A 25,316-nucleotide genomic window follows, 5' to 3' on the forward strand; every position below is an offset into this window, starting at 1 on the left:
AAGGAACATAACATGTATGTAAGGAACATGTATGTAAGGAACATAGCATGTATGTAAGGAACATGTATGTAAGGAACATATATGGATGTATGTAAGGAACATGTATGTAAGGAACATATATGGATGTATGTAAGGAACATGTATGTAAGGAACATATATGGATGTATGTAAGGAACATGTATGTAAGGAACATATATGGATGTATGTAAGGAACATGTATGTAAGGAACATATATGGATGTATGTAAGGAACATGTATGTAAGGAACATATATGGATGTATGTAAGGAACATGTATGTAAGGAACATATATGGATGTATGTAAGGAACATGTATGTAAGGAACATATATGGATGTATGTAAGGAACATGTATGTAAGGAACATATATGGATGTATGTAAGGAACATGTATGTAAGGAACATAGCATGTATGTAAGGAACATATATGGATGTATGTAAGGAACATGTATGTAAGGAACATAGCATGTATTATCAGGGGCAGCCCTAGGAATCTGGAGGCCCATTTCAACACCAAATATGAGGCCCCCATATACCTACGTATGACATAATTATTTTGTTGATACAGCCGTATTGATACAAATAGTTTGACTGTTCAATATCACACGCAGCCATTACTCTCGACAATTAGCAGCAACAACAACACCTCCTCATCCTGTCGTCCCCTCATCCTGTCGTCCCTTCCCTTCTCCCCTTTACCTCCCAATGCTGCACATTTTACCAAGGTTATTAAGATAAAATAGGTGTAACTTAACATTGCGGGAGAGAGCAAGGCAGAGAGTGAGCGAGATAGAGAGGACCGAGAGTGGCAGGGGTTGACTGTCTGACGCCTGACGTTCAGTTGGAGCTCGGAGGCCGCCCTGAGGGTGGAGGCCCGTTTCAATTGAAACTGGTGAAACATAGCAAAGGCCTCCTATGTGTATAACAAACAGGAGACATATAGACAACAATAATACCTAATCATTAAAATCAGATAACATTAAAAGCCAGATACAAAAGGTGAGTTTTAAGTAGGGACCTAAAATCTCAATGGATATGAGCAGCTGTAATATGGGGGGAAAGATTATTCCATAGCTCTGGGTACAAGCTCACAACACAGCACAACGCTACCTGTTGTGAGATGTAGATCGACTATTTTTACCAAATGTTCACCCACATAATAGGGGCCCTATCCCCTTATGCCAAAACATTTAGCCATTTTTTACTATTTTTAAAAACATAGTGAAAACAGCCAATCTACATTGGTGTGAGCTTGTTGATTGGCTATTTGAACTATTGTAAAAGAAAATGCTTACAAAGTTTAGGTGTAAGGTGAGGTACAAGATAGGAAGAAGGTAGGAAGTCCACACACCGTTCTTTAAGCTCCCATCAATTTTATTATAGGAATCAGGAATCAACGTTTCGACCCCTCCGGGTCTTCATGAGGTACAAGATAGGGTCATAGTGGTTAAAAAAAAAGAAGTAGAAGAAGTAGAAGGGGGAAAAACAAGCAGAATTCAGACATTGTGTTTCCTGCACTGTGTAATTTGTAGCCTACTTTAGCTCTATGTAGATCAACAGATTAAACTTAAGTGCAACATAAACGGACTTACTGCTTTCTCCCAGGTGCTTCCTTTGTCTTTAGTGGGCTACGAGGATAGGTGGGAAGCATGTGTGTGCGTGTGTGTGTGCGTGCGTGGCATTAGCTATGGCATTCCTGTCATTCTGTGTCTCGAACCTGCCCTGAGGGCTTTGAGAGATTTGATCAGTCAGATGGACAGATGGGGAGGCAGATATTCACATACCATATATGTAGATGGACACAAACTGTCAACAGACAGCCAGGTAGATAGACAGATACAATGCCACCCTCCTCAAATTAGTATGGGATTACTCATTTTTTTGTACTCCGCACACAATGGAGTCGCTTGTCCATTGTGCAATGGAATATAAATTGATTGGACTGATCTGTGAGCCAGGTGGCAATGTTGGTGCTTCTTCCATAGAACTACGAAGTTATGATTGTGGAGCTAGTACGTTTAGAATCTCATTCAAATATTAAGATCTGTCTCACATTCCAAAACAGAAGTCTTTACAAATCCTCTCTGTCATGCATCTCAATCAATATGTTCTTTTCTGTTGATCTTGAGTTTCGGTTCAGACGTACTCATTCACAATGTTTTCAACATTTTAACCCTTTTTGTCTTTTCTTTGGTCAGGGTTAGTTGTTTGTTTCGTGCCAGACAACTCTTCCACAATCTTTGTATGCTCTAAAAAAGGTTGTGACAGGTCTGTTTATCACTTGCGTTCACGTCACGAAAATACATCTTTAAATATAGATAGATAGATACTTTATTTGTCCTTTCGGAAATTTGTCTTGTGCACAGCAATCATCAGGATACAGAAAACATATACAAACAAACAGATCACACAGTACATTGACAATAAAGAAACAATGCCAACAGAAGGCCACCAGTCATAGTTCCAAGAGGCATCAATCACACGGAACTGAGATGGGGCCTGCTTGTTATATACTTATAGGAACAAACGATATGTCTTTGCATTTCTGCTAAGCAGCAATAGAGCTAGGCTTCGACTAAATGTCAGTTAATTACACTGATACAATGGGCGAGGCGGGACATCTGCTTTATTTTCTTCTCATTTTCAGCGCTTCCGGCATAGCTAGCTACAGACTGTTCGGCAGTGGTGGAAAGTAACTAAGTACATGTACTTAAGTACTGCACACTTAAGTACAGTTTTGAGGTATTTAATTTGACTTTACTTGAGTATTTTTTATACATTGAACTTGAAATGGGACATTCCGCATAATCAGTATTTTTACTCTTGGTACTATAAGTACATTTGTGTATGCCAGTACTTTCGTACTTTTACTTGTAACAGAGTATTTCCACATTGCAGTATTCATGCATTTACTTAAGTAAAACATTTTTGAGTACTTTCTTTCCACCACTGCTGTTCGGCGGAAGCTTTTGAAACTAGTGTGAGCCAACAGTCTGTCTCAATAGAGGGCCAGGCAATTAGTGTTATCAAAATGCCTATTCTTGTCTAATCTGGTGTACAGTATAATTATGTGCCGGGGCTGCTAGCTAGCTACACGTATTGATGTGTGCGTGGTGTGTTCAGAATACATGATGCGTGATAAGAGAGCACTCTACAATTATGAAATGTGGGACCATGGGCTCAAAACAAACTATCTCTGCCCATTACCAACTACTTAGCCTCGGTACCAGGCTTTCATTTTCATCGGCGCAAAAAATGAAAGCCTGGAGGAACGCATTGGCCGCTCTGGTCTAGAAGTGGGAGTCAACCCTACCGGGCGGGCGTCGCTCCAAATGATGTGACGTAGCACTGCGGTGGGGGGGGAGGAGGGGCCGGGGGTGACGGACAGATCGGTGAGATCCAATCAGGGCCTGCGCAAATCTCTGCCGCGAGTCCGCGACCCTCCCCTCTAGACCAGAAACCTAACACATTAGCTCAGGCTACCAACTACAACCCATTTCAGTTTGACTGCGTATTGCCTATTAGCCGCTTTTCTTAGCTCGCCCTTTTTCCTTGCAAGAGCTCATAAATGAAGTCCAACATTTCCTGTTTCGAACATGACCCAGATATATGAAATGAAAACACATCGAAAATGGGCAGAGGCAGAGGGGAGATGGAGAGGAGAGAGGAGTGAGGGGAGGGGAGGTGGCATGAGAAAAACAGCCTTGCAACACAGGCTTCATTGATTACTTGGCTGGCTGTCAGTGTGTGTGTACGTGTGGGTGTGTGGGTGTGTGTGTGTGTGTGTGTGAGAGAGAGAGGATGTGTATGCATATTATATAATTACCTGAGAACAGTTCTTCTCTGTTTACCTCGCCATACACCCTCCCACTTTGCTTCTTCTTGCTTCGGGATTGGTCGACTGGCTCCGTCAATCAAATGTGCTCTGACATAGCCAAATATACAGTCGCAGTAAAGTCCCGCCCGCCCCAACACAAACATTTGCGCACGCACACACACAGCACGCACGCACGCACACACACACACTAACCTAATTCACAAAACCCCATTGGCTGGCACTCAATTTTTAACTGATGTTTATTTGACAAATCCACACTTGAGACACTCTTTAGAGTAGTTAGAGAATGTTATGTGGCTATCGAGGTATTTTATGCCGTTGAGATTTTTACGAGCTTGCGTGTCAAAGGCTGTGTGCTGTAGGTCAGCGCCGTCAGCGGATAACGTGATTGGTCAAGTGCAGGGTCATTGAGGTTAGGAGTTCTCTGGCATGCATGCTGTGTTTGTAGCAGTAGTGAAGAAAGTACTCCCATCTCCTGAGCTAGATTTTGTCTACAAAAATGAACTCTTGATTATGTTTTCTTGTATGTCCAGCTGTCTCTTGCGGCATGCTATGTGGTGATGTATGTCAATATTTTGCATTGTGCATGTTCAATAAGTAAAATGAAAATTAATACAAAGGGATTATAGTGACATCTCGAGGCTGTCCAGCTTAAATGACAACTTTGGTTATTTTTGAGTGGTGCAACCACTCCAAGGAACAGCAGTGTCCGTGTTAACCTATGTGACTATGTGTGTGACTATGTGACTATGAGTACCAGACAGTAGGGGCAAAAGTGGCGCTGTTGTGCCAGAAACAGAGAGAGAGCGAGAGAGAGATAGTGTTGCACTGTTGCCTAGTGCTAATTACAGAGAGAGAGAGTGAGAGAGAGAGAGAAGCAGGGGGAGAGGGGAGTTGCACCACTCAGTTCACACAGGTGTGATTTTTTCCCCCAATGTTTGTTATTAGAGGTCAGGAAGTAAAAGATGAGTGTCAATATTTCAGTCAGTCAGTTTGTCACCTCCCCCTTCACATTCAATAGATCCTGTGATCTTTTGTGGCCAGGTGTAATTTCCTGGGGTCTAGTAGGACTAGTAAGTAATTATGAAGGCATCGCTGTGAAATCTTGTAAAAAATCTTTTACTCTTTTACTTCCTCACAACTAACAACCTAAAACTTTGATTGAAAAAAACAACAACAACAACAAAGTAGTCCTTTAAATTGGAAGCCCTTTGAATGATATACTGTCTATGGCCATGTGGGGGAGCCAGAGGACCAGTATGTGTGCTGGTGGAAGCTTCCCTGTTAGTGTGTTTCTTTTCTATAATAAAACATGAACTAAACTTTTCTCTGACAACACTCTCAACTCCTTAGAGGTTAGACCTTGGACCATGGACATTGGAAGCATGGAAAATAGATAGATAGATTAATGCATGCTAAATAATAAAATTGTACATTTCCAAACAGATAAAATACATTACTGAAGCTGTTTCATACAGAATAATGCTGCCCAAGAATGCATGCACCTAAATAGAAATCCTTTCTAACGTGTGATATTTTCACATTTTGTGTATACAGCTGGGCTGTATTTGGTTTTAAGTACACCTGCAAGATTTTTTTTTGAATAGGCAGTATTATCCACCGTATTTAATTACTTTTAAATAATCTATTGTAACTGGCTGGATAGGTTTGACGAAGCCTTGTCTGGGATGTTTTAAATTGTCATTTCCCGGCATTGCATTCCCTTGAAATATAAATTATTACATCAAGCTTATGCACACCGGCTGTAGAGTACATGCGATAAATATATAAAAACACTAAGATGAAAACATGAAACTGCTTGAATGTGATTCTGTGTTTACCAGAAATGTGTGTTTACCAGTGGTGGAAAGTAACTAAGTGAATTTACTCAAGTAGGCCTACTTAAGTAGAGTTCTGAGGTATTCGTACTTTACTGGAGTATTTCCGATTTCCAGTACTTTTACTTTTACTACTACTTGCAGAGGCAAATATTGTACTTTTACTCCACTACATTTATTTTAAAACTTTAGTTACTTTGTAGATGTTGATTATTATTACAAAACTTACATTATATGCTTCAGCCCTATATACATTTTGGGCATTTTAAAATAGCTGACCTACACAAGGTTTATATACATTTGAAAACTTGAAACGGGACATTTTGATGCCAATCCCTTTGTATCTTTCACTCAAGTACATTTTGAATTCCGGACTTTTACTGTAACTGTTCTACATTTCAGTATTGATACATTTACTTAAGGAAAACATATGAGTACTTGTTCCACCACTTGGTGTTTACAGGTCTTGTAAATTCCTGCCTGTCGTTTGTTCGTATGTATTGATAGCATTCATCGTGCGATTGGTCCTGACAGTAAACCAATTAGGGTTTATTGTAGGGACGGTTACTTGGTAGAGTGGGAAGTGAGAGAGAAGGGAAGGGTGAAGGCCAGTAACCCCTTCACCTCTCCCCCTGTCTCTTCCACAACTCCAGGCGCCACAATGGGGTCCCCCTCCCCCATGTAAAAGAAAAAATGTTTTTTGAAAAGGTGTCATGAGAATTTGGATTAGCATGTAGATATCTTGACTTACATGAAGGAACCAGTCCACTTTGTTATTGATGTTGGAACCATAATTGTTGTTTCAAAAGCCATTTCTTGTCGTTCCCTTGCCTCACCCCCTTCCATTTAATTTATATTTCCTGGCATGCCCACTGCTCATATTTTGGTAGGTGACGCGTAGATCTATTCTCATTAATGGTCCTGCCTATTTGAGCCGATATAGCCTATTATAAATATATTTGAAGGCATCTAGGATTATGTTTCTTCGCCTACACAATGCTGCTAAAGTTGGTACATAACAAGCAAACTCTCACTTGTATAACTTTGGCTATTGCCTTGAAATATACATTACATCCAAGATGTCAAACAAGTTAGCTAATAGCTATATTACATTACAAAACAAAGTACAGACTGAGAATCCATAATCCGTTTGTCATTTCAAACTACACAAACTGGCCCTAATTTACACCTTTATTACTATTCAAAAAGGCAAATGTTGCGTTCACACTGGCATATATATAATAAAAGCTACACAGCATAGTTGTGTCTTTGTAGCTGAAGTTGAAACCAACTGAACTCTTTGTGTAGCTTTGTTGCTGTTGCTTTTGTAGCAGCTGGTGTACAAATGTCTTTGTATCTTCATGTCGCCATGGCTTGCTTACACTGAAATTGAATGGTAGCTTTTTGTAGCTGCCAGTTTGAACGCAGTATTTGGGATACTTTTGCATTAACAGCAGAGGACTCACTAAGGGCTACCAATGGTTCTTCAGTGAGTAGGAGATTGAGAGGTTATAATTATACATGGTTAGAGTGATTTGTATCCGGGTAGCTGCAGTCGGTTAGAGCTCTCGCCTTTGGCTCACAGGTTCATGGGTTTGATCTCGCGGGCACCGCCAACTCAACATGTGAGTAGCATGGCTCGGGTGCGGCTCGGGAGCTGATGGTAGGTGTGGCGCTCCACCTCAGCAGTCCATTTCCCAGGGGTCTAGCACCTAGTGTGTGTGTGTGTGTGTGTGTGTGTGTGTGTGTGTGTGTGTGTGTGTGTGTGTGTGTGTGTGTGTGTGTGTGTGTGTGTGTGTGTGTGTGTGTGTGTGTGTGTGTGTGTGTGTGTGTGTGTGTGTGTGTGTGTGTGTGTGTGTGTGTGTGTGTGTGTGTGTGTGTGTGTGTGTGTCTGTTAATAAGCGAGAGGGAGATTGAGTGCCCTATTATACTGTAGGCTCAGTATGACTGAGATGCTGTACGGACGCACATATGTGTGACCATGCGTGTGCGCATGCATGCGTTTCTGAGCGTGTGTATACATGCGTGTTGTGTGGCATATTAGCAGCGGGCCCTGCAGTGGATTGGAGCATCAGGGTTTCCCCCTCTTGCCCCTGTTACTTTCCCCTCCGACATGCAAAGCCCCAATGCCCATCCCTGCTTAATCCATGACTAATCACTCAGGCCTCCCCTGCCCTCGGGGTCTCTCTCTCTCCACCCCCCATCTTCCACTTAGTCCCCTAAACCCATCATCTGCTCCATTTGAGGACCTCCCACCCCACCTCCACTGGTCCCTTTATGGTGCACGTCCCACCAAATGTTTCAAGTTATGTCTTAATGAGTGCACTGTAAAGTCCTGAGTGTAGATATAACTCTGAGAGTGTACAAAATGTTGTACCAAAAGAAGAAGAGTCCACTTTTGGTTACGTTTGTACACTCCCAGGGGAAATAGACAAATGAACACTGACAGGTTGAATATTATACAGATAGTGCTGAGTCTCTATAGCCCAGAATGCCCAGACAATTCCATGGACCTTCTTATTTTTTAATTTATATTATTTGTCCCACGATTTTGTAACCCATTTTTCACCCCTGTGTCAATCATCCTGTGATGTGATCCTACACACCCTCCGCCAACCTAGGGAGAGCAACGGACTTAACTCATGCTTCCTTCATGCTTGAGTGTCCAAGTTGCTCCTTTACACCTGAAAGGGGGGAGTTTCCCTGGTTGGACGTAGCGCGTGGAAGGAACACGTTATTCCAACCAGTTTTTTGTAATAAGGTGTTTTTAGATATTTTAGTCATGAAGCTCATGTTCATGACCAAAATGTGTCATGAAAATGTGGTCTCACTTCCTTCCTGGACTACAAGTCGCACCTCCACGAAGCCTCTCCCCTCTCCACAAGGAGGGGCAGAGCGCCAAAGCATTGTGGTCATTGTAGGAATTCAGCAATCTAGCTGTTATGTACCACAAATGCTATTAACATTGAGTGACTGCGGTTTCTTCCAGCGGTGAAATGTCCAGCTATTAAGTGTCGTTCACAACTCACTGTCGCTGAGGCTGACGTCTCAGCGTATGTCGTAGGCCCTACCTTGTTTTACCTCCTCCTGACATTGTTCGTCTGCGACTTCCTTCCGTGACAACTCGTTGTTGATATGTCTGAGTTAGGACATTTAGACCTCGCCTTAGCTTTTAACCACTTTTAACCGTCATTTTAAACTGAATAATAGCAGATCTACGAGCTTGTAGATCTGCTATTTTTGAAATATCATGAAAACAGTGGCGGCATTGAATATATATTCTTTAATTCCCAGTGAATGTTTTTTACTCATATCTTTGCTTCTGGGGACAACATATTTTCAGATGAGGGTCGGTGGCCAATTACATATAATTCTGTGGGTCCACTGACATATAGAAACATAGGTTCTCCAGAAAACCGTCAGGATTTAGAAGACATTTGTACTGTAGAATCAGGTCCTCAGGTCTAAATGGGTTAAATTAACATTCAGACTTAATTGACGGTGAGTGACATGCTGTTAACGATCCCCACAGGTCTGAGCAGAGCAGCAGCTGCTGCTCATCATCACATAAGAACCCCATCCTGGACCTCAGCAAAAATATTTACTGTAAAGAGACAAACACAACACAGCAGAACAGTCATTCCTTTGTCACCATGGGCCTCTCTCTCTCTCTCTGTTCTCTCCATTCTCACTCTTCTTCTCATATCCGTCACTGCATTTGTCTCCCCTTCTGTTCCCGCTCCGGTTCAGTCTCTTTCTCAGCCTTTCTCATGTCTCCTTTCCTCCCCTTTCTTTCTTTCTTTCTTTCTTTCTTTCTTTCTTTCTTTCTTTCTTTCTTTCTTTCTTTCTTTCTTTCTTTCTTTCTTTCTTTCTTTCTTTCTTTCTTTCTTTCTTTCTTTCTTTCTTTCTTTCTTTCTTTCTTTCTTTCTTTCTGTCTGTCTGTCTGTCTGTCTGTCTGTCTGTCTGTCTGTCTCTCGCTCCATCTCGCTCTATTTCTGTGCCCAGTGGACTGTAGCTGCTCTCATCCTGCCTGTCCCGTCCTGTCCGGCCTTTTGTCTCGGGTTGAAAATGAATGAATGCATTTACCTCTGAGATGTAGTGAAGTAGAAGTAACGGTATTGGAAATTGAAAATGCTCCAGTAAAGTACAATTACCTCAATTGTACTTAAGTACAGTACTTAAGTAAATGTACTTAGTTACTTTACACCACTGCGCGTAGCCTTGTGTGTATGTCCCCCCCCCGTGGTGTCATGTGCCATTCAAGAACTGAGAGGTTCACTCTGTTGCTTCTTGCTTCATACACACTTAGTTTTTGAGTGGTCCAGCCACTCCGAGGAACAGCAATGTGTGTCCCTATATGTCTGTCTGTTTAGGGTACCAGCAGGTGACACTGGCACTGTTGAGCTTCACACTGTGCACAGGGCATGATGGGAAGCTGAGTTTCTTAATACAGTACGAGTACAGTACAGTAGTAAGAGTACAGTACAGTACCACTCAGTTCAGACGGGTCTGATTTTTTTCTATGTGTGCTGCACGTGCAGGTCTGGCCAAGCTGTACATTTGTTTCCATTCATGGAGTGCGGCGTAACATTATCCACTCCACAAAATGAAGCACACATAGTGTAGGATCAGCATCGTATATATATATATATATATATATAGTGTAGGATCAGCATCGTATATATATATATATATATATATATATATATGTATATATATATATATATATATATATATATATATGTATATATATATATATATATATATGTATATATATGATGCTGATCCTACACTATATATATACATATATATATATATATATATATGTATATGTATATATATATATATATGTATATATATATATATATATGTGTATATATATGATGCTGATCCTACACTATATATATACATATATATATATATATGTATGTATATATATATATATACAGTATATATATATATATATATATATATATATATATGTATATGTATATATATATATATATATGTATATATATATATGTATATATATATATATATATATATATATACATATATATGTATATATATAGTGTAGGATCAGCATCGTATATATATATATATATATATATAGTGCAGGATCAGCATCGTAGCTTTCCTGCTGTCACTCTCAATTAAGGAAACATACTACTACAGCCAAGGGTGGCCAGGACTTCTCCCTTGTCCTGTCTCTTTTTTAGCAGTGGTGGGAATTCTATAAATGTCTTCTACATCCTGACAGTTTTCTGAAAAAGCTATGTTTCTATGTCAGTAGTTCTTCGATCTTTCAAAAATAGCAGACCTACAAGCTCGTAGCGCGCCACTCGGTGGAAAGATGAAAGATTTGTATTTTGCTCAACGTTTGCCCGTTATCTCTCCTAATTAATGGTACCACAATACAGTGTCTGTATTTGTGTCTGAGAGTTTTGCGTCTGAGAGGTCAAATAGTGGTCCGTGGCTCAATTGCAATATAAATAATATGAAAAGGGTTGAAAACCATTGCTGTACATGCATGGGGTTGGTTTTCACACTGCCTGGCTGACCGAGGAGGGCCTCAGCACAGTATGTCTGTCCATGAACTATAGTGTGTGTTGGTGGGCTTGGGAGCTGAGGGGCCACTCGTTGCCCACTTGTCGGCTTTTGGGAGCTGCAGAGAGGGGCTGAGGGGGACTCAATTGGCCACAATGACTCGCGGCCCATCACAGAAGAGAGGGAGGAGAGAACTCTCTAATCTGCCTGTCTGAGCAAGGTTGAGAGAGAGAGAGAGAGAGAGAGAGTCAAGTCTGCTGTGTTGTAGAATGCTGGAGGAGGGCAAGTCAATAATTACATAGTGTAGGCTGGGGTGACGACACAGAGAGAGAGAGAGACATGAGGGAGTTACAAACAAGGGGAGAGAGAGAGAGAGACACATGAGGGAGTTACAAACAAGGGGAGAGAGAGATGACAAGGAGAGGAGAATAACAGGACAAGTGCAAGAGGACAGAACAAAAGCACATATTGATATTTAGGGTTGCTGTCAGGACAGGACAATCACACAGAGAGACACAGAGAGAGAGAGAGAGAGAGAGAGAGAGGAAGGGGTTTGTGGTTCACTTATTTTCTCTTCTATATTGGAATCCTTGGATTACTGGAATATCCTCTCTTACGGCACTCTGTGGGACTTTTGCACGTGTGTGTGTGTGTGTGTGTGTGTGTGAGAGAGAGCATGTGTGTGTATTTGTGTGCATATGTGCACGCATGCGCGTGCATCTCATGCCTGTAAGCTGTGTGCAGACTGCACTGAACAGAGGTGGAATATTCTTCTATACTGTATGTGTGTCAAATTTTGCCTGTGGATATTTGCGCGTGTCTGCCACGGTGGTTAGCACATAGCGTGTCAGTCCATCACTCTGTGTGTATGCGTGAGCGTGTGTGTACATACAGTTAGTACACACACACACCACATCCGCGTCAAAAGACAGGAGGATGGAGGCCTTTCGCGCGTCCCTCTTCGTCCTCCTCCTCTTGTTGCTTTCCCCCGGGGCCGTGGTGGTGGTGCGGGCCCAGTGGTGGTGGACCATCCTGGGGGGTCCCAAACCCAGGACCACCACCACCTCCTCCTCCTCTCCCACCGCCGTTGCTCCTCCATCGGCCGCCTCCACCTCCCCCTTCTTCACCTCCTCCCCGGGTCCCCTCGCGGGGACAGTGGCAGAGGGGACAGTGGCGGCAGAGGAGGCAAACGGTACTCGGAATGGTACTCGGACGAGTGCCGGTGCCGGCTCTGTTCCGGCGGCCCCTACTACTACTACCACCACCACCACCCCCAGCCTCGATGCACCCTACCCGGGTCACAGCACCCTCCAGCCAGAGCCTCATGCCGGGTCAGAGCTTCTCCCCCCTGGGGGTTATTATGCCGGCCCAACGACCTCCCTGCAGGACCACGGCAAGGCCAGGAACAAACCCCTGAAACGCTGGAAGAATGGTGAGTTTCACCCCCCCCCCATGTTAATATAGAGCACTGTTTCCCAAAACAGTGGGTCGGGACCCCAAGGTTGGGTCGCGGACCAATTTTTATGGGTCCTTATATTTATTTATTTAAAAAAAGCAGAGTTGTGAGCTTGTAGATCTGATATTTTCACTAGTTTGTGTCCCGGGGCAAACAATCTCTTGTGTCACAGGCTGAAAAGTTTGGGAACCACTGTTAGAGAGGAAGGAGAGAGGAAGGAGAGAGGAGTATTTTTTCAATCATGGGAGGATGCAAGAATATACTTTCCGTTCTCAGTGTCCCGTTCCAAACTGGTCCCTGACATTATATTTAGTTCAGAGTGGGTTGCATTTCCCGTCCTAACATTATATTTACATAATGTGGGGTCTTTTTTCTTGGGGGGGGGGGGGGTCATTCCATATTGGTCCTCCCAGTCGCTCAAGCCCCTGAAGTTCAGTGATCATGGCTCAAATATGCATTGTCATCCTCCAGGTATCATTTGCAGCATATATTATTGCTTGTCTTGGTCAAGAAATACTGTAGCTCTGCAACTTTGGGGTCATGCACTGATGTGCATGCCACAGAGCCATATTATATACCTTGCTGCGCTGTTCTTCTTTGAGAACTCCAGAGAGTATGTGAGCGTATAGCAAGACGAGGCTTTTGCAGGGTTGAGGTGGTTTAAAAAGCTTTGCAACAGGGTTGATAGTATTAGTGTAGTATAATGGTTTAGAAGTCACCGCAAGCTGATCAAGGTTCTTTGTAGCCACCATGACTGGGATTATGTCCAAGGGGAGGGGCTTGGAGTATAGAGAATGGATAAATCCTTTACAATTGACCAAAATGAATGAGGGATTATTTGACTGGCTGGATGACTAACTGGCTTGTGCTCGGTTGACTTACCAAACATTTAACTTGGTTAGCTGACTACATGAATTGATAATAAAAGTATAAATAAATAGTTTTAGCTGATTGACTGGCTGCCTGAATTATTTTGTTGATTAGCTGTAATTGAAAAAATACATGAAAGTCCTACTAAATAAATGATGTAAACACATTTTTGAGGGGCGCTAGCAGTCTGTCCGTCTGTTACGTCTGTTATCTCCGGCACCGTTAAACCCGGTCAATGCCACATTTTGCACACACACTCCCTGGATGCCAACAATGAACCTCTGCCCCAAATTTTCCAGAACGGCCTTTTAGCGCGACCAGGAGGCCGACTGTTGTAAAACCTTTCTTTTTTATATTACTCCTCCAGATTCTGTCCAAAAATCCCGCAAATCGTTACACAGTATCTTTATTGCCATGTGTTCAAGACAGAATATTTCATATTCCATCCTAATTGGCTTTCAAAGTTTGCAGGATTGGCCCGTTTTGAACAAAAAGCCTCAAATTATGAAAGCAGCGTGCAATTTACATGAAATCTTTCACGGACTTTCCTACTAGGCTGAGGAATATATCCCACCCTTTTCACATTGGCCTATTAAAGTGCCACCAACAGGTGGATTTTTGCAAAACACATTTTTGGAACAAAATGCCTAATTGCGTAAGAAGAAATGGCACCCTTTTCACAGTGGCATATTATAGTGCCACCAGGAGGCCACAACTGACCTGGCCTGGTGGAGACCTGTGCCCCGAGGGGCACTTTATCTAGTTATTCATCTATTTACATTGCTCAAGCTGGACATCAAATAGACAAACCAATCAATCAATCAATCAATCAATCAATCAATCAAATAGATAAAATAAGTCGTGTGTGTGTGTGTGTGTGTGTGTGTGTGTGTGTGTGTGTGTGTGTGTGTGTGTGTGTGCGCGTGTGCGTGTGCGCGTGCGTGCGTGCATGTAATGATCAATTGTCTCCTTGGTCCCACACAGTTTTTGAGTGGTGCAAACACTCCAAGGAACAGCAATGTCCGTATTCACCTATGTGTTCACCTATGTATGTGCCTATGTATGTGTTCATGAGCACCAGTATGACCAGTAGGGGCGCTGTTGTGCCAGAAACAGAGAGAGAGATAGTATTAGTGCTGCACTGTTGCCTGCTAATGAGAGAGAGAGAGAGGAGAGGAGGGGGGGAGAGAGGGGAGTTGCAACACTCAGTTCACTCAGTTCTCTGTGTGCCTTCAGGTGCTTTCGAAGAAATAAGCAACTTAGGTTACCAACAATAGGTACATGTTTACACATGTAAACATGTAAGTCAAGCGTTCCCAGAGCAGTGAAGTTGTCTGTTGTCTTCACTCAATACAGAGCACTAACAACCCTGTACATCTGGATGGGCTCGGGAGGCTTTGGATTTAGGGTCTCCTCTGCGTACGTGTGTCCGTGCGCTGCATGCGTGCGTTGAGTGCGGGCGTGCGTGTGTTGAGTGTGTGCGAGCATGCGTTGAATGCGTGCGTTGCGTTGTGTGCGTTGAGTGCAAGCGTGTGTTGAGTGCGTGCATTGTGTACGTGCGTCCGTCCGTGCGTGCATGCATTGCATTGCATTGCGTTGCGTGCGTTCAGTGCCTGCATTGTGTGCGTTGTGTGTGTTGAGTGCGTTGCGTGTGTGCGTTGAGTGCGTGCGTTGTGTGCATTGAGTGTGTGCGTTGTGTGCGCTGCGTTGAGTGCGTCCATTGTCTGTGTGCGTGCATTGTGCGCGCTGTGTGCGTTACGTGTTGAATATCCACCTCGCCAGCTGTGCTCACAGCCTCAAATGTTTGGACGCAGAACTCCATCCGTGATGTATGAAAAGGCAGACGATACACACATAACAGAATCACACACACACGTGCACAGTCGCACGCCACACACACACACACACACACACACACACACACACACACACACACATGCAAGTCTTTAATCTGTTATGTTTCCAGTTGGTCAGGCTGTTGAATTAGAGACCCCCACATTTTTGTCTGGTCTGAAATACTAGTCTGTACAAGATTGTGTGTGTGTGTGTGTGTGTGTGTGTGTGTGTGTGTGTGTGTGTGTGTGTGTGTGTGTGTGTGTGTGTGTGTGTGTGTGTGTGTGTGTGTGTGTGTGTGTGTGTGTGTGTGTGTGTGTGTGTGTGTGTGTGTGTGGCAACTTATAACAACGTTTATGACATTATAAACTCTGATCATAATGCATTATAAGCTCAGTGGAACAACACATTATAACTTAACTCAGTTAGTTATAAAGTGTATTTAGTTGTTATGCATCGTTATAAATTATAATCATTCACAACAGCCAAGTATAGTCCTTCATCCCACTGGTTCTCAAACAGTGGGTCGGGACCCATTTGTGTGTCGTTTTTATTTTTTATGGGTCCCCTTATTTTTTGTTTCTTACATTTACGGTTTCAAATTTCAAAACATTTTCATAAAAGCAAAAATGTTCATGAATTAAAAACAGATTGAATGATTATTTGTTTTCAGTGATTTCATGAAGAAACAAAAGAAAAATCGAAGAAATTCCATACATTAGAAAAGAAACGTTTAAGTAGTATTGAAAGTAGCCGATCGCGTCGCTTTGGGAGCCTGTAGATCTGCTCTTTTGGGTCACAGGCTAAAATGTTTGGGCATGCAACATTAGTGAAGACAGCAGATCTACAAGCTCGCAATGCGTGACATCATGAGGCTTCGTGACATATTGTGAGCTTGTAAAAGAAAAAGAAAAAAAAAAGTAATTCATCGTAATCGAGACCAAGGTTTTAAATCATGGTGGTATTGATTTGAAGTCTTGACAGTAGTAATTGATGTGTGTGATGTTATTATTGCTGTGCAGCTGTGCTTCCACTGGCCAGTATACGAATGCATACAGCAATGTCTGTGTGTGTGTGTGTGTGTGTGTGTGTGTGTGTGTGTGTGTGTGTGTGTGTGTGTGTGTGTGTGTGTGTGTGTGTGTGTGTGTGTGTGTGTGTGTGTGTGTGTGTGTGTGTGTGTGTGTGTGTGTGTGTCTTTGCGTTGAGACATACATCCTAGCGGTAAGCCTAGGAGGAATGTCGAGGTGAGAGTGTGTCGCTACGGGAGACAGGCTCCATAGTGGGGGGAACGGAGTGAATGTGGAGCCATCTTTACACCCCCAACCCCCCCCCCCCCCCCAACACACTCACACTCACACACACACACACACACACACACCGCCATATGTGTGTCCATGTACACACGTCACGAACACACACACACACACACACACACACACACACACACACACACACACACACACACACACACACACACACACACACAGACACACTCATCCTAATCACCCACACTAATTGCAGAGCAGTGTCTTGTTCATTGAGGATTATGTCTGTTCGAGGCCAGGGGCAACGGGGCGTAGCCAGTCTGGCTTAAATCAAGTCAAATTAAATTCACCATTGAGGTTCTCTTCTGTAACATAATGGTATACTACACAGCAACATCCCCCAAGTGTTATTTGGACTCTTCGGTGTGTATGAATGGAGCCTGTCTGTCAGTGCATCCTGCCACTGTCTGAATGTTAAAGGGACATTTCACTGCTGGAAGAAACTCCAGTCACTCAATGTTAATAGTACTTGTAGTAGATAAAAGTAGCACAATTCGAAATTTGCACCCTATAGAGCGTCGCAGTCCCGCCCCCTCGAGAGACCCGGAAAATAATTCCCCGTTCATTTTCCTCATAGACTTTTTAAAAAGTATTTATTTAAAGATGTTTACGCCGTGGACAAGGTTACAACACTTTCTTTGTTGTTTTTCTTCTTTGTAATTATTTGTTTGGTCCAAAATATTGTGTTTGTTACGACTCGAGTTGGCTTCGTACGACGCTTAAAAGGTCTTTAAATAAATACTTTTTGAAATGTCTATGGGGAAAAATGCATTGGGAATTATTTCCTGGGCCTGGTGTCGTCATGAAAGGGGGCGGGACTGCGACGCTCTCTATGGCCAGAAAAATAATGTAGTCTGTGTGTTTGACTATAGGGTTTGACTTGATTGCTGGATTACTACAATGACCATAATGCTTTGGTGCACTGCCCCCACCTTGTGGAGAGGTAAAAAAAAATAATCTTAGTCGACTTATTATTCATAGTCTTAGTCTTAGTCAACAAAATTAACACTGCGTGTGTGTGTGTGTGTGTGTGTGTGTGTGTGTACACAGAGCGGGCTTCAGGTGGTCATTTGGACCTCACGGAGCTGATCGGCGTGCCTCTCCCCCCCTCCGTCTCCTTCACCCCGGGCTACGAGGGCTTCCCGGCCTACAGCTTTGGACCCGAAACCAACATCGGCCGCCTCACCAGAACCTTCGTGCCGGACCCCTTCTATCGGGACTTTGCCATCATCGTCACGGTAAGAGATGAGATAGTATTAGGTGAGAGAGTGTTGTAAAGACGAGCACCTTATCCATCAAGCTTTTGGAGCCAGGTTTGAGCCCACTATCGAGCATTTTCTATTATTTTGTGGAATGACGGGGGAACAATAAATACTGAACCAGTATCTTTTACTAGATGGAAGGCAATTGACCTTTTTTACCAATAAAATAATATTCAAGAAACTGTTAACTGGTTAATAAGTGCACCGTTACTTGAAAAGCGTAATTTTGCTTACCCGTGCAGCGCTGGTTGGCAGGTATCAATGCACCTTTAGACCGACATGTTTGTGCCACCATGGATGATTACATTAATATCTTGATCGCCTCTTGTCTTGATTGTTTAAACAATGGGCCGCTATGCTCGATAACAGGCTCGATGAGCCCAAAGCTTATTGACTCATTACTCAATAAGCTTGTTATCAGATTTTTTTGGGTATCGGTTATCGAGCTCCATCCTTAGTAATGATAGTCCTTAGTCAAAAATAGCAGATATAACGTGACAACGAAGTTAAAAACTAGACTAAAATGTTGGGGAGGGACTAGTGGACAAGAGAACTAAAAGATAAGTCATTTTATATGTTTGGTTGCACTCCGAAAAATAGCACATCTACAATCACACAAAGTGTTTCAATGAACTTGCCTGTTTGTGTCTCTCTCTGCCCATATAGGTTCGCCCCAGCACCCCGAGAGGAGGGGTGCTCTTTGCCATCACGGATGCCCGTCAGAAGGTGGTGGAGCTGGGCTTGGCTCTGACGCCCGTCCAGGGGGGTCTGCAGAGCATCCTGCTCTACTACACAGACCGCCAGCAGAGCTCACACAGCCATAAGGCCGCTGCCTTCACCGTCCCAGACATGACTGACCAGTGGACGCGCTTCACAGTAAGCAGGATGTGTGTGTGTGTGTGTGTGTGTGTGTGTGTGTGTGTGTGTGTGTGTGTGTGTGTGTGTGTGTGTGTGTGTGTGTGTGTGTGTGTGTGTGTGTGTGTGTGTGTGTGTGTGTGTGTGTGTGTGTGTGTGTGTGTGTGTGTGTGTGTGCGCGCACACGTGTGTGTGTGTGTGCGCACACTAGTGTTGATCTTGTCGACGAAACATGTTCGTCGACTACCTTTTGTCAAAGAGGAAAACGGAATAAAAACTATGCCATGCTGATTAAATCTACGACTAAATACAGTATATTGCCAATTTCATCAAACAAATAAAAACTATAGACTAAAATGTTAGGGAAATGTTAGATCCAGTAGAACTAAAACACAAGTCATTTTATGCTTGGTTGCACGCTGAAAATAGCCAATCTGTGAGCTTATAGATCTGTTGTAAAAATCTGCCATTTCGACACCATCAAGGCTGGCCAAAATACATTTTAGTTGACTAAAATCTTAGGGTATTTAGTCGACTAAAACATTCCAGGTGACAAAAAAACAACACTAGCGCGCATGTGTGTCTGTATTTTGAGGCAAGGCTTGTTGGTGGTCTCAGGCAAGACATATTAATTATATTGTGTTTTTGCATTCAAGTGAAACGTAAGGTTTTGTTTCATGGTTCACTGGTCGGACATACGCTGTGGGCTGCCAGGTAGCATCACTTTGTACAGTTTGAACAAGTTTGAATATTAAAGAAAAAGGCGGCGATCTGAGCACTCAAGAATGGTTAAAAAATGAGGAGAGGGTGGATAAAAATCTGGTCTTACTCTTCATCAGGGCAAGTATGCTTATACTTGTCCTGATGAAGACTCTTTTGAGTCAACTTGTTTGCTTATTTTAACTTTTCTAAATAAGGTAAACAAACTAAATAAAGTACCTTGATTTTGATTTTACACACATGCACACTGTGGACATTATCTTGAAATGTGGCCACATAATGTACATGTTGACTTTGGGGTCATTGACATCAAAAGAACTGTGAGACCCACGGCGGTGTTTTTTGTAACGAACCAACGCGTTCCCGCCAGGTGGCCGTGGAGTATGACGAGGTGCGTCTCTACATGGACTGCGGCGAGGCCGAGAGGACCACGTTTCAGCGCACGGCCGAGAAGCTCAGCTTCTCGCACAACTCTGGCATCTTCGTCGCCAACGGCGGAAGCACGGGACTCCACAGGTTTTTGGTAAGTAAAGAAAGTGTGTTTGTGTGTGTGTGTGTGTGTGTGTGTGTGTGTGTGTGTGTGTGTGTGTGTGTGTGTGTGTGTGTGTGTGTGTGTGTGTGTGTGTGTGTGTGTGTGTGTGTGTGTGTGTGTGTGTGTGTGTGTGTGTGTGTGTGTGTGTGTGTGTGTGTGTGTGTGTGTGTGTGTGTGTGTGTGTGTGCGTGCGCGCGCGCACATGCAGGTGGGCGCCTGGTGGAGGACTGGAGGAGGATGTGTTTTCTGCTGAGGTTGAGAATTCCAAAAGAAAAGCAACAGATGTTGTGTGTCTTCAGCATTTAGACCCTGACACAGTGCATATTTTGTCCACAGCATCTGCCTTGCGTGTGTGCGTGTGTGCGTGCGTGCGTGTTTTGACCTCAGAACCAACATTGTCTCATTACCATGATAAAGAGCTGAAAGGTGGGCTGTCTCCTCTGGAAACTGCTTCCCAGCAGTGTGTATACTTCTCTGTTTCCGGAAGACTGTACCCACGCACAGGTCTATTTCCACACTGTCAAAGAGTTAAATTAACACTGAGCATGTTGCGGCTGCGTACCTAGTATCAGCAAGCTCTTTCATAAGAATTATTTGTGAAACTGTGCATGCCGGAAACGCACCCAAGAACACATGTGGTTGAAATACCACAGGTGTTGAAATGCCTACCAAAAATGTTTAAGAAAACCCTTACCTTGAGGTTTGTTTATGAGCATTTTCGACAGCTAACATTACATTGATGGAGTGTACTGTCGCTAGCTGTAAAAATATATACAAATGTACAGTATATAAAGATGTAAAGTATACATATAATTATATATATACAGACAGACAATGTTTTTGCCAGGATGTCACCTTAGCGGCAAAATATTTATGACACAAAGGAAGTGTGTAACTCAGTGAAGGTTTAGGTTTAGCTTTATGCCCCAAAACAACCAATTCACTTAAAGCCGCTATAAGCAACAATGTGTCAAACATTTGAATGACCTTTTTAATGACCAGCAATGGGAAAAACGCTCCCAAGTGACGGGCCACAATCTGCATTCAAAGATCTTCCTAGAAGCTTTGTCATTTGTCATTTTGACCGGGTTTTTTTCAACCAATGACAAAGCTTCTAGGAACATCTTTGAATTCAGAATGTGGCCCCTAGATGTGTCACTGAGACTACGTTTTTTGGGGGAGTGTTTTACACATTGCTGACAATCTGAATACAAAAAATAATAATAATAATCATTACATTTTTGACATAGACATAGGCCTATAGTCAAAAAAGAAAAAGGCATATTTTCAACAACAAAAAAGACACTGCCACACAACAAAGTCTAAATGAGTGAATAATGTGCTGCTATATACAATTTACAGTGGTGTCCAAAATTGTGACTCACGGCCGAAAGAAGTCGTCAAAGCTTGGCAGTAAATTTAAGAGCGTCTGCTAAATGCCTACATTGTAAATTGAAAAGAAAGGGGAAAATTTTTATTACATTTTTTATAATTACTTTATTTTTAAATTAATCACTTGAACCCTAGCAACCCTATTCTGGAGGGAAGACTATCTGAAAATAGCAGATCTACTTTCTCACAACGCGTCACAGCAGCTATTTTCGGTGAAGAGATTTGGTGTCGGCTACTGTATAAGAACTTAAGAAGTATTCACAAATCTGCAGTAGAGTGTTCATGAATCGCACGTCAGACTCATATACACATCAGTGTATGTAAGGACACTAAACTCTACACTATGAAATGTACAAACAGCTATGTGAATGAGGCCTACTATGTCCAAATATGGAGATGACATCATGATAGTGACGTCATAGTGCTGATGAACAAATGTAAAAGAAACACATAACCACTTACATCATCGCACAATGTCATCGCAACCATGTAATCTGTCCTTTAAAATGCAATTTAGCAACAAGCATCCTTGCATGATTATTAAGAAACATTGTTTTTTTTTTTGTTTTTTTTAAGATATTTTTTTGCGGCTTACGCCTTTATTGATTTTTTAAGGGATAGAAAGTAGGCTGACAGGAAACGGGAGAGAGATGGGGGGATGACATGCGGTAAAGGCCGTGTCGGGTCCGGGAGTCGAACTCGCGGCACACCGCGACTGGATCACCAGTCCGGTGCCCAGACCGTTACGCTACGGCCTGGGCCAAAGAAACATTGATTGAACGTGTGTGTGAGATGTTTCGTTGGACGGTGTTTCGTTGGAGCGGATGTCCAAAAAGGGGACCATACCAAGCTGCTGTCACAGTGGAGCACGAGGTGTACTCCTTTGGAGGAGAGGACAGCGACAGTGAGGACACTGAGGTCCTCGTCTTCAACACAGTGTCTTTGCGCTGGACAAAATTGTCCCCGAAAGGAGGAGGTACACAGCTGTGCTGATAGAATATACCGTCTACATCTGGGGAGTTTGTACTGTCGAAACATGTACATGCTGCAACGTACTATATGCCTTTGATGTCGACACCCACAGATGGTTCAAGCCCAAGGTTTCTGGTACTGTTCCAGCGGAGAGGCGCGACCACTCAGCATGTGTCCTGGGGAAGGTCATGTACATCCACGGGGGGCAGTTCCCACGAAAGTTCGGATACAGATTAACCTCTGATATCTACAAGATGGACACAGTCACAATGGTCTGGACCAGTGGCACACCACCGCCTGGTTCATCAGGTCACTCTGTCACCATCATCGGGACAAAGATGTTTATAGTTGGGGGCTATGGGGGCTATGACACACGATGCAACATCAGAGTGTTCGACACAGAGATCAACCACTGGCAGTAAAATGAGGCCTGTCTGTCCTTGTATTGTAAGTCGCCATTTTTCTAGATCCGTTTTAGCCCAGCTGGCCATTGGCTGGCCCAGACAACGAGGCGGGACTTCCCCCCTTCTTCTCCGTTGGTTTTTATTTTGACTCGAGTGGGAGGGGAATCCCGATCATAGACTGTAACGGTAGCCACGCCCCTCAGAACATGCGCGACTTTATGGTCATTTTTTAAATGAATGGGACCATAATTTTCCAAAAAGAATATTATGACATTAGAAATGAGACTTTAAACTAGTGACTGGAAGCAGAAAGTATTCATGACCATGTTTATTAAGGTAATACAGTCTAGGTGAAGTTGGGCCCAAATACATGGACTTCTATGGGGCTATGGGTTTTTCTGGGTCCAATGACAGCGCCACAACAGGCCATTATATGAACTTTCAGGAAATCCCGATTTCCTCAGTGGCTTCACAAAATATCTGTCTGACTGCCCCCCTGGTTCAGACGCAGGATTCTCTGAACACATGCTGTGTTCAGCATGTGACAACGAGGTACGATGAAGTATAATCGGGCTTAATAGTGTCCGAAGAAGGGATGAGGCTTGTAAAAGTGTAGACTCTATAGAGGGTATGCGCATGCATAATGTGAGTGGCAAAGTGTGTGGCAAAGTGAGTTTAACGTCCATAAAGTAGTTGCCTATACTCAAAGCGCCCAAGGACACTTCAACATGTAGACAGGAGAAGGACACTTCAACATGTAGACAAGAGAAAGGACAGGAGAAGGACACTTCAACATGTAGACAGGAGAAGGACACTTCAACATGTAGACAGGAGAAGGACACTTCAACATGTAGACAGGAGAAAGGACATGCAGGCGAAGGACACTTCAACATGTAGTCAGGGGAAAGGACAGGAGAAGGACACTTCAACATGTAGACAGGGGAAAGGACAGGAGAAGGACACTTCAACATGTAGACAGGAGAAAGGACAGGAGAAGGACACTTCAACATGTAGACAGGGGAAAGGACAGGAGAAGGACACTACAACATGTAGACAGGAGAAGGACACTTCAACATGTAGACAGGAGAAGGACACTTCAACATGTAGACAGGAGAAAGGACATGCAGGCGAAGGACACTTCAACATGTAGTCAGGGGAAAGGACAGGAGAAGGACACTTCAACATGTAGACAGGGGAAAGGACAGGAGAAGGACACTTCAACATGTAGACAGGAGAAAGGACAGGAGAAGGACACTTCAACATGTAGACAGGGGAAAGGACAGGAGAAGGACACTACAACATGTAGACAGGAGAAGGACACTTCAACATGTAGACAGGAGAAGGACACTTCAACATGTAGACAGGAGAAAGGACATGCAGGCGAAGGACACTTCAACATGTAGTCAGGGGAAAGGACAGGAGAAGGACACTACAACATGTAGACAGGAGAAGGACACTTCAACATGTAGACAGGGGAAAGGACAGGAGAAGGACACTACAACATGTAGACAGGAGAAGGACACTTCAACATGTAGACAGGGGAAGCCGGGATTCGAACTGCCGACCCACGGATCATTGGACAACCTGCTCTACCTAGCCATAGCCATCGTTGATGTGCAGCAGGCTTCTCTCCAGCTCTCAGTACCATTAATGGCTAAGCTAACACTTTGAAAAAGGAGATACCGACCCTTTTTCGTGTTTCTTTAAACTTTTATTTTATTTTTTTATCCAGCTCCATTCAAGAGCAAGTCACTTTAATGTTGTGTTATTGACTTAATTATGGAATAATATGAATACATATATTTGACAGTATTTGCTCTCTCTCTCTCTCTCTCTCTCTCTCTCTCTCTCTCTCTCTCTCTCTCTCTCTCATCAGGGTTCGATCCAGCAGCTGGTGATAAAAGACGATCCAAGAGCAGCTGAGGAGCAGTGTGAGGAGGATGACCCCTATGTGAGTGTTACGCACGCACGCACGCACGCACGCACGCACGCACACACACACACACACACACACACACACACACACACACACACACACACACACACACACACACATACACACGTGTGCGTCCCGATGTGCTGGTTGGTGCCTTGCATGGTTTCCGCTGCCATCGGTGTGTGAATGTGTGTGTGAATGAGTGAATGTAATGCACAATCTATGTAAAGCGCCTTGGATAAAGGCGCTATATAAATGCACCATTTACCATTTACACACATGCACACTGTGGACAGATTGAAAGGTGTTTGGTGATGATGGTATGAATCAACAGTTCCCCCTAGTGGTCATGGGGGTGTATTGCACAGTCAACCTTGGCTGGAGTTGGTGGTTTTTGATTGATTGAACACTAACAGTTTGCAAAAAAACGTACAGTGGTACAATTATGCAATGATGCTAAAAGCATAACACAAAAAGCCCCAAGAATGGCTTGTTTCCAATATGGTCCTGTGTATTCAAT

General features: G+C 43.3%; 1 protein-coding gene across 4 annotated transcripts in view; it reads left to right on the forward strand.

The window, feature by feature from the left end:
• The window catches only part of col15a1b (collagen, type XV, alpha 1b), a 71,497-nt gene that overhangs the window by 10,389 nt on the left and 35,792 nt on the right, over positions 1 to 25,316 (forward strand). For all 4 annotated transcript variants that reach the window (XM_083781034.1, XM_083781036.1, XM_083781037.1 and 1 more), the window contains exons 3-6: positions 17,774 to 17,961; positions 18,652 to 18,861; positions 19,931 to 20,083; positions 24,737 to 24,811. In XM_083781034.1, coding sequence (XP_083637160.1) covers positions 17,774 to 17,961; positions 18,652 to 18,861; positions 19,931 to 20,083; positions 24,737 to 24,811 — 626 coding nt within the window. The remainder of the gene's footprint in view (positions 1 to 17,773; positions 17,962 to 18,651; positions 18,862 to 19,930; positions 20,084 to 24,736; positions 24,812 to 25,316) is intronic.

Source organism: Protomyctophum parallelum (assembly GCF_964188405.1).
Source record: "Protomyctophum parallelum genome assembly, chromosome: 14".
Classification (NCBI taxonomy): Eukaryota; Metazoa; Chordata; class Actinopteri; order Myctophiformes; family Myctophidae; genus Protomyctophum; species Protomyctophum parallelum.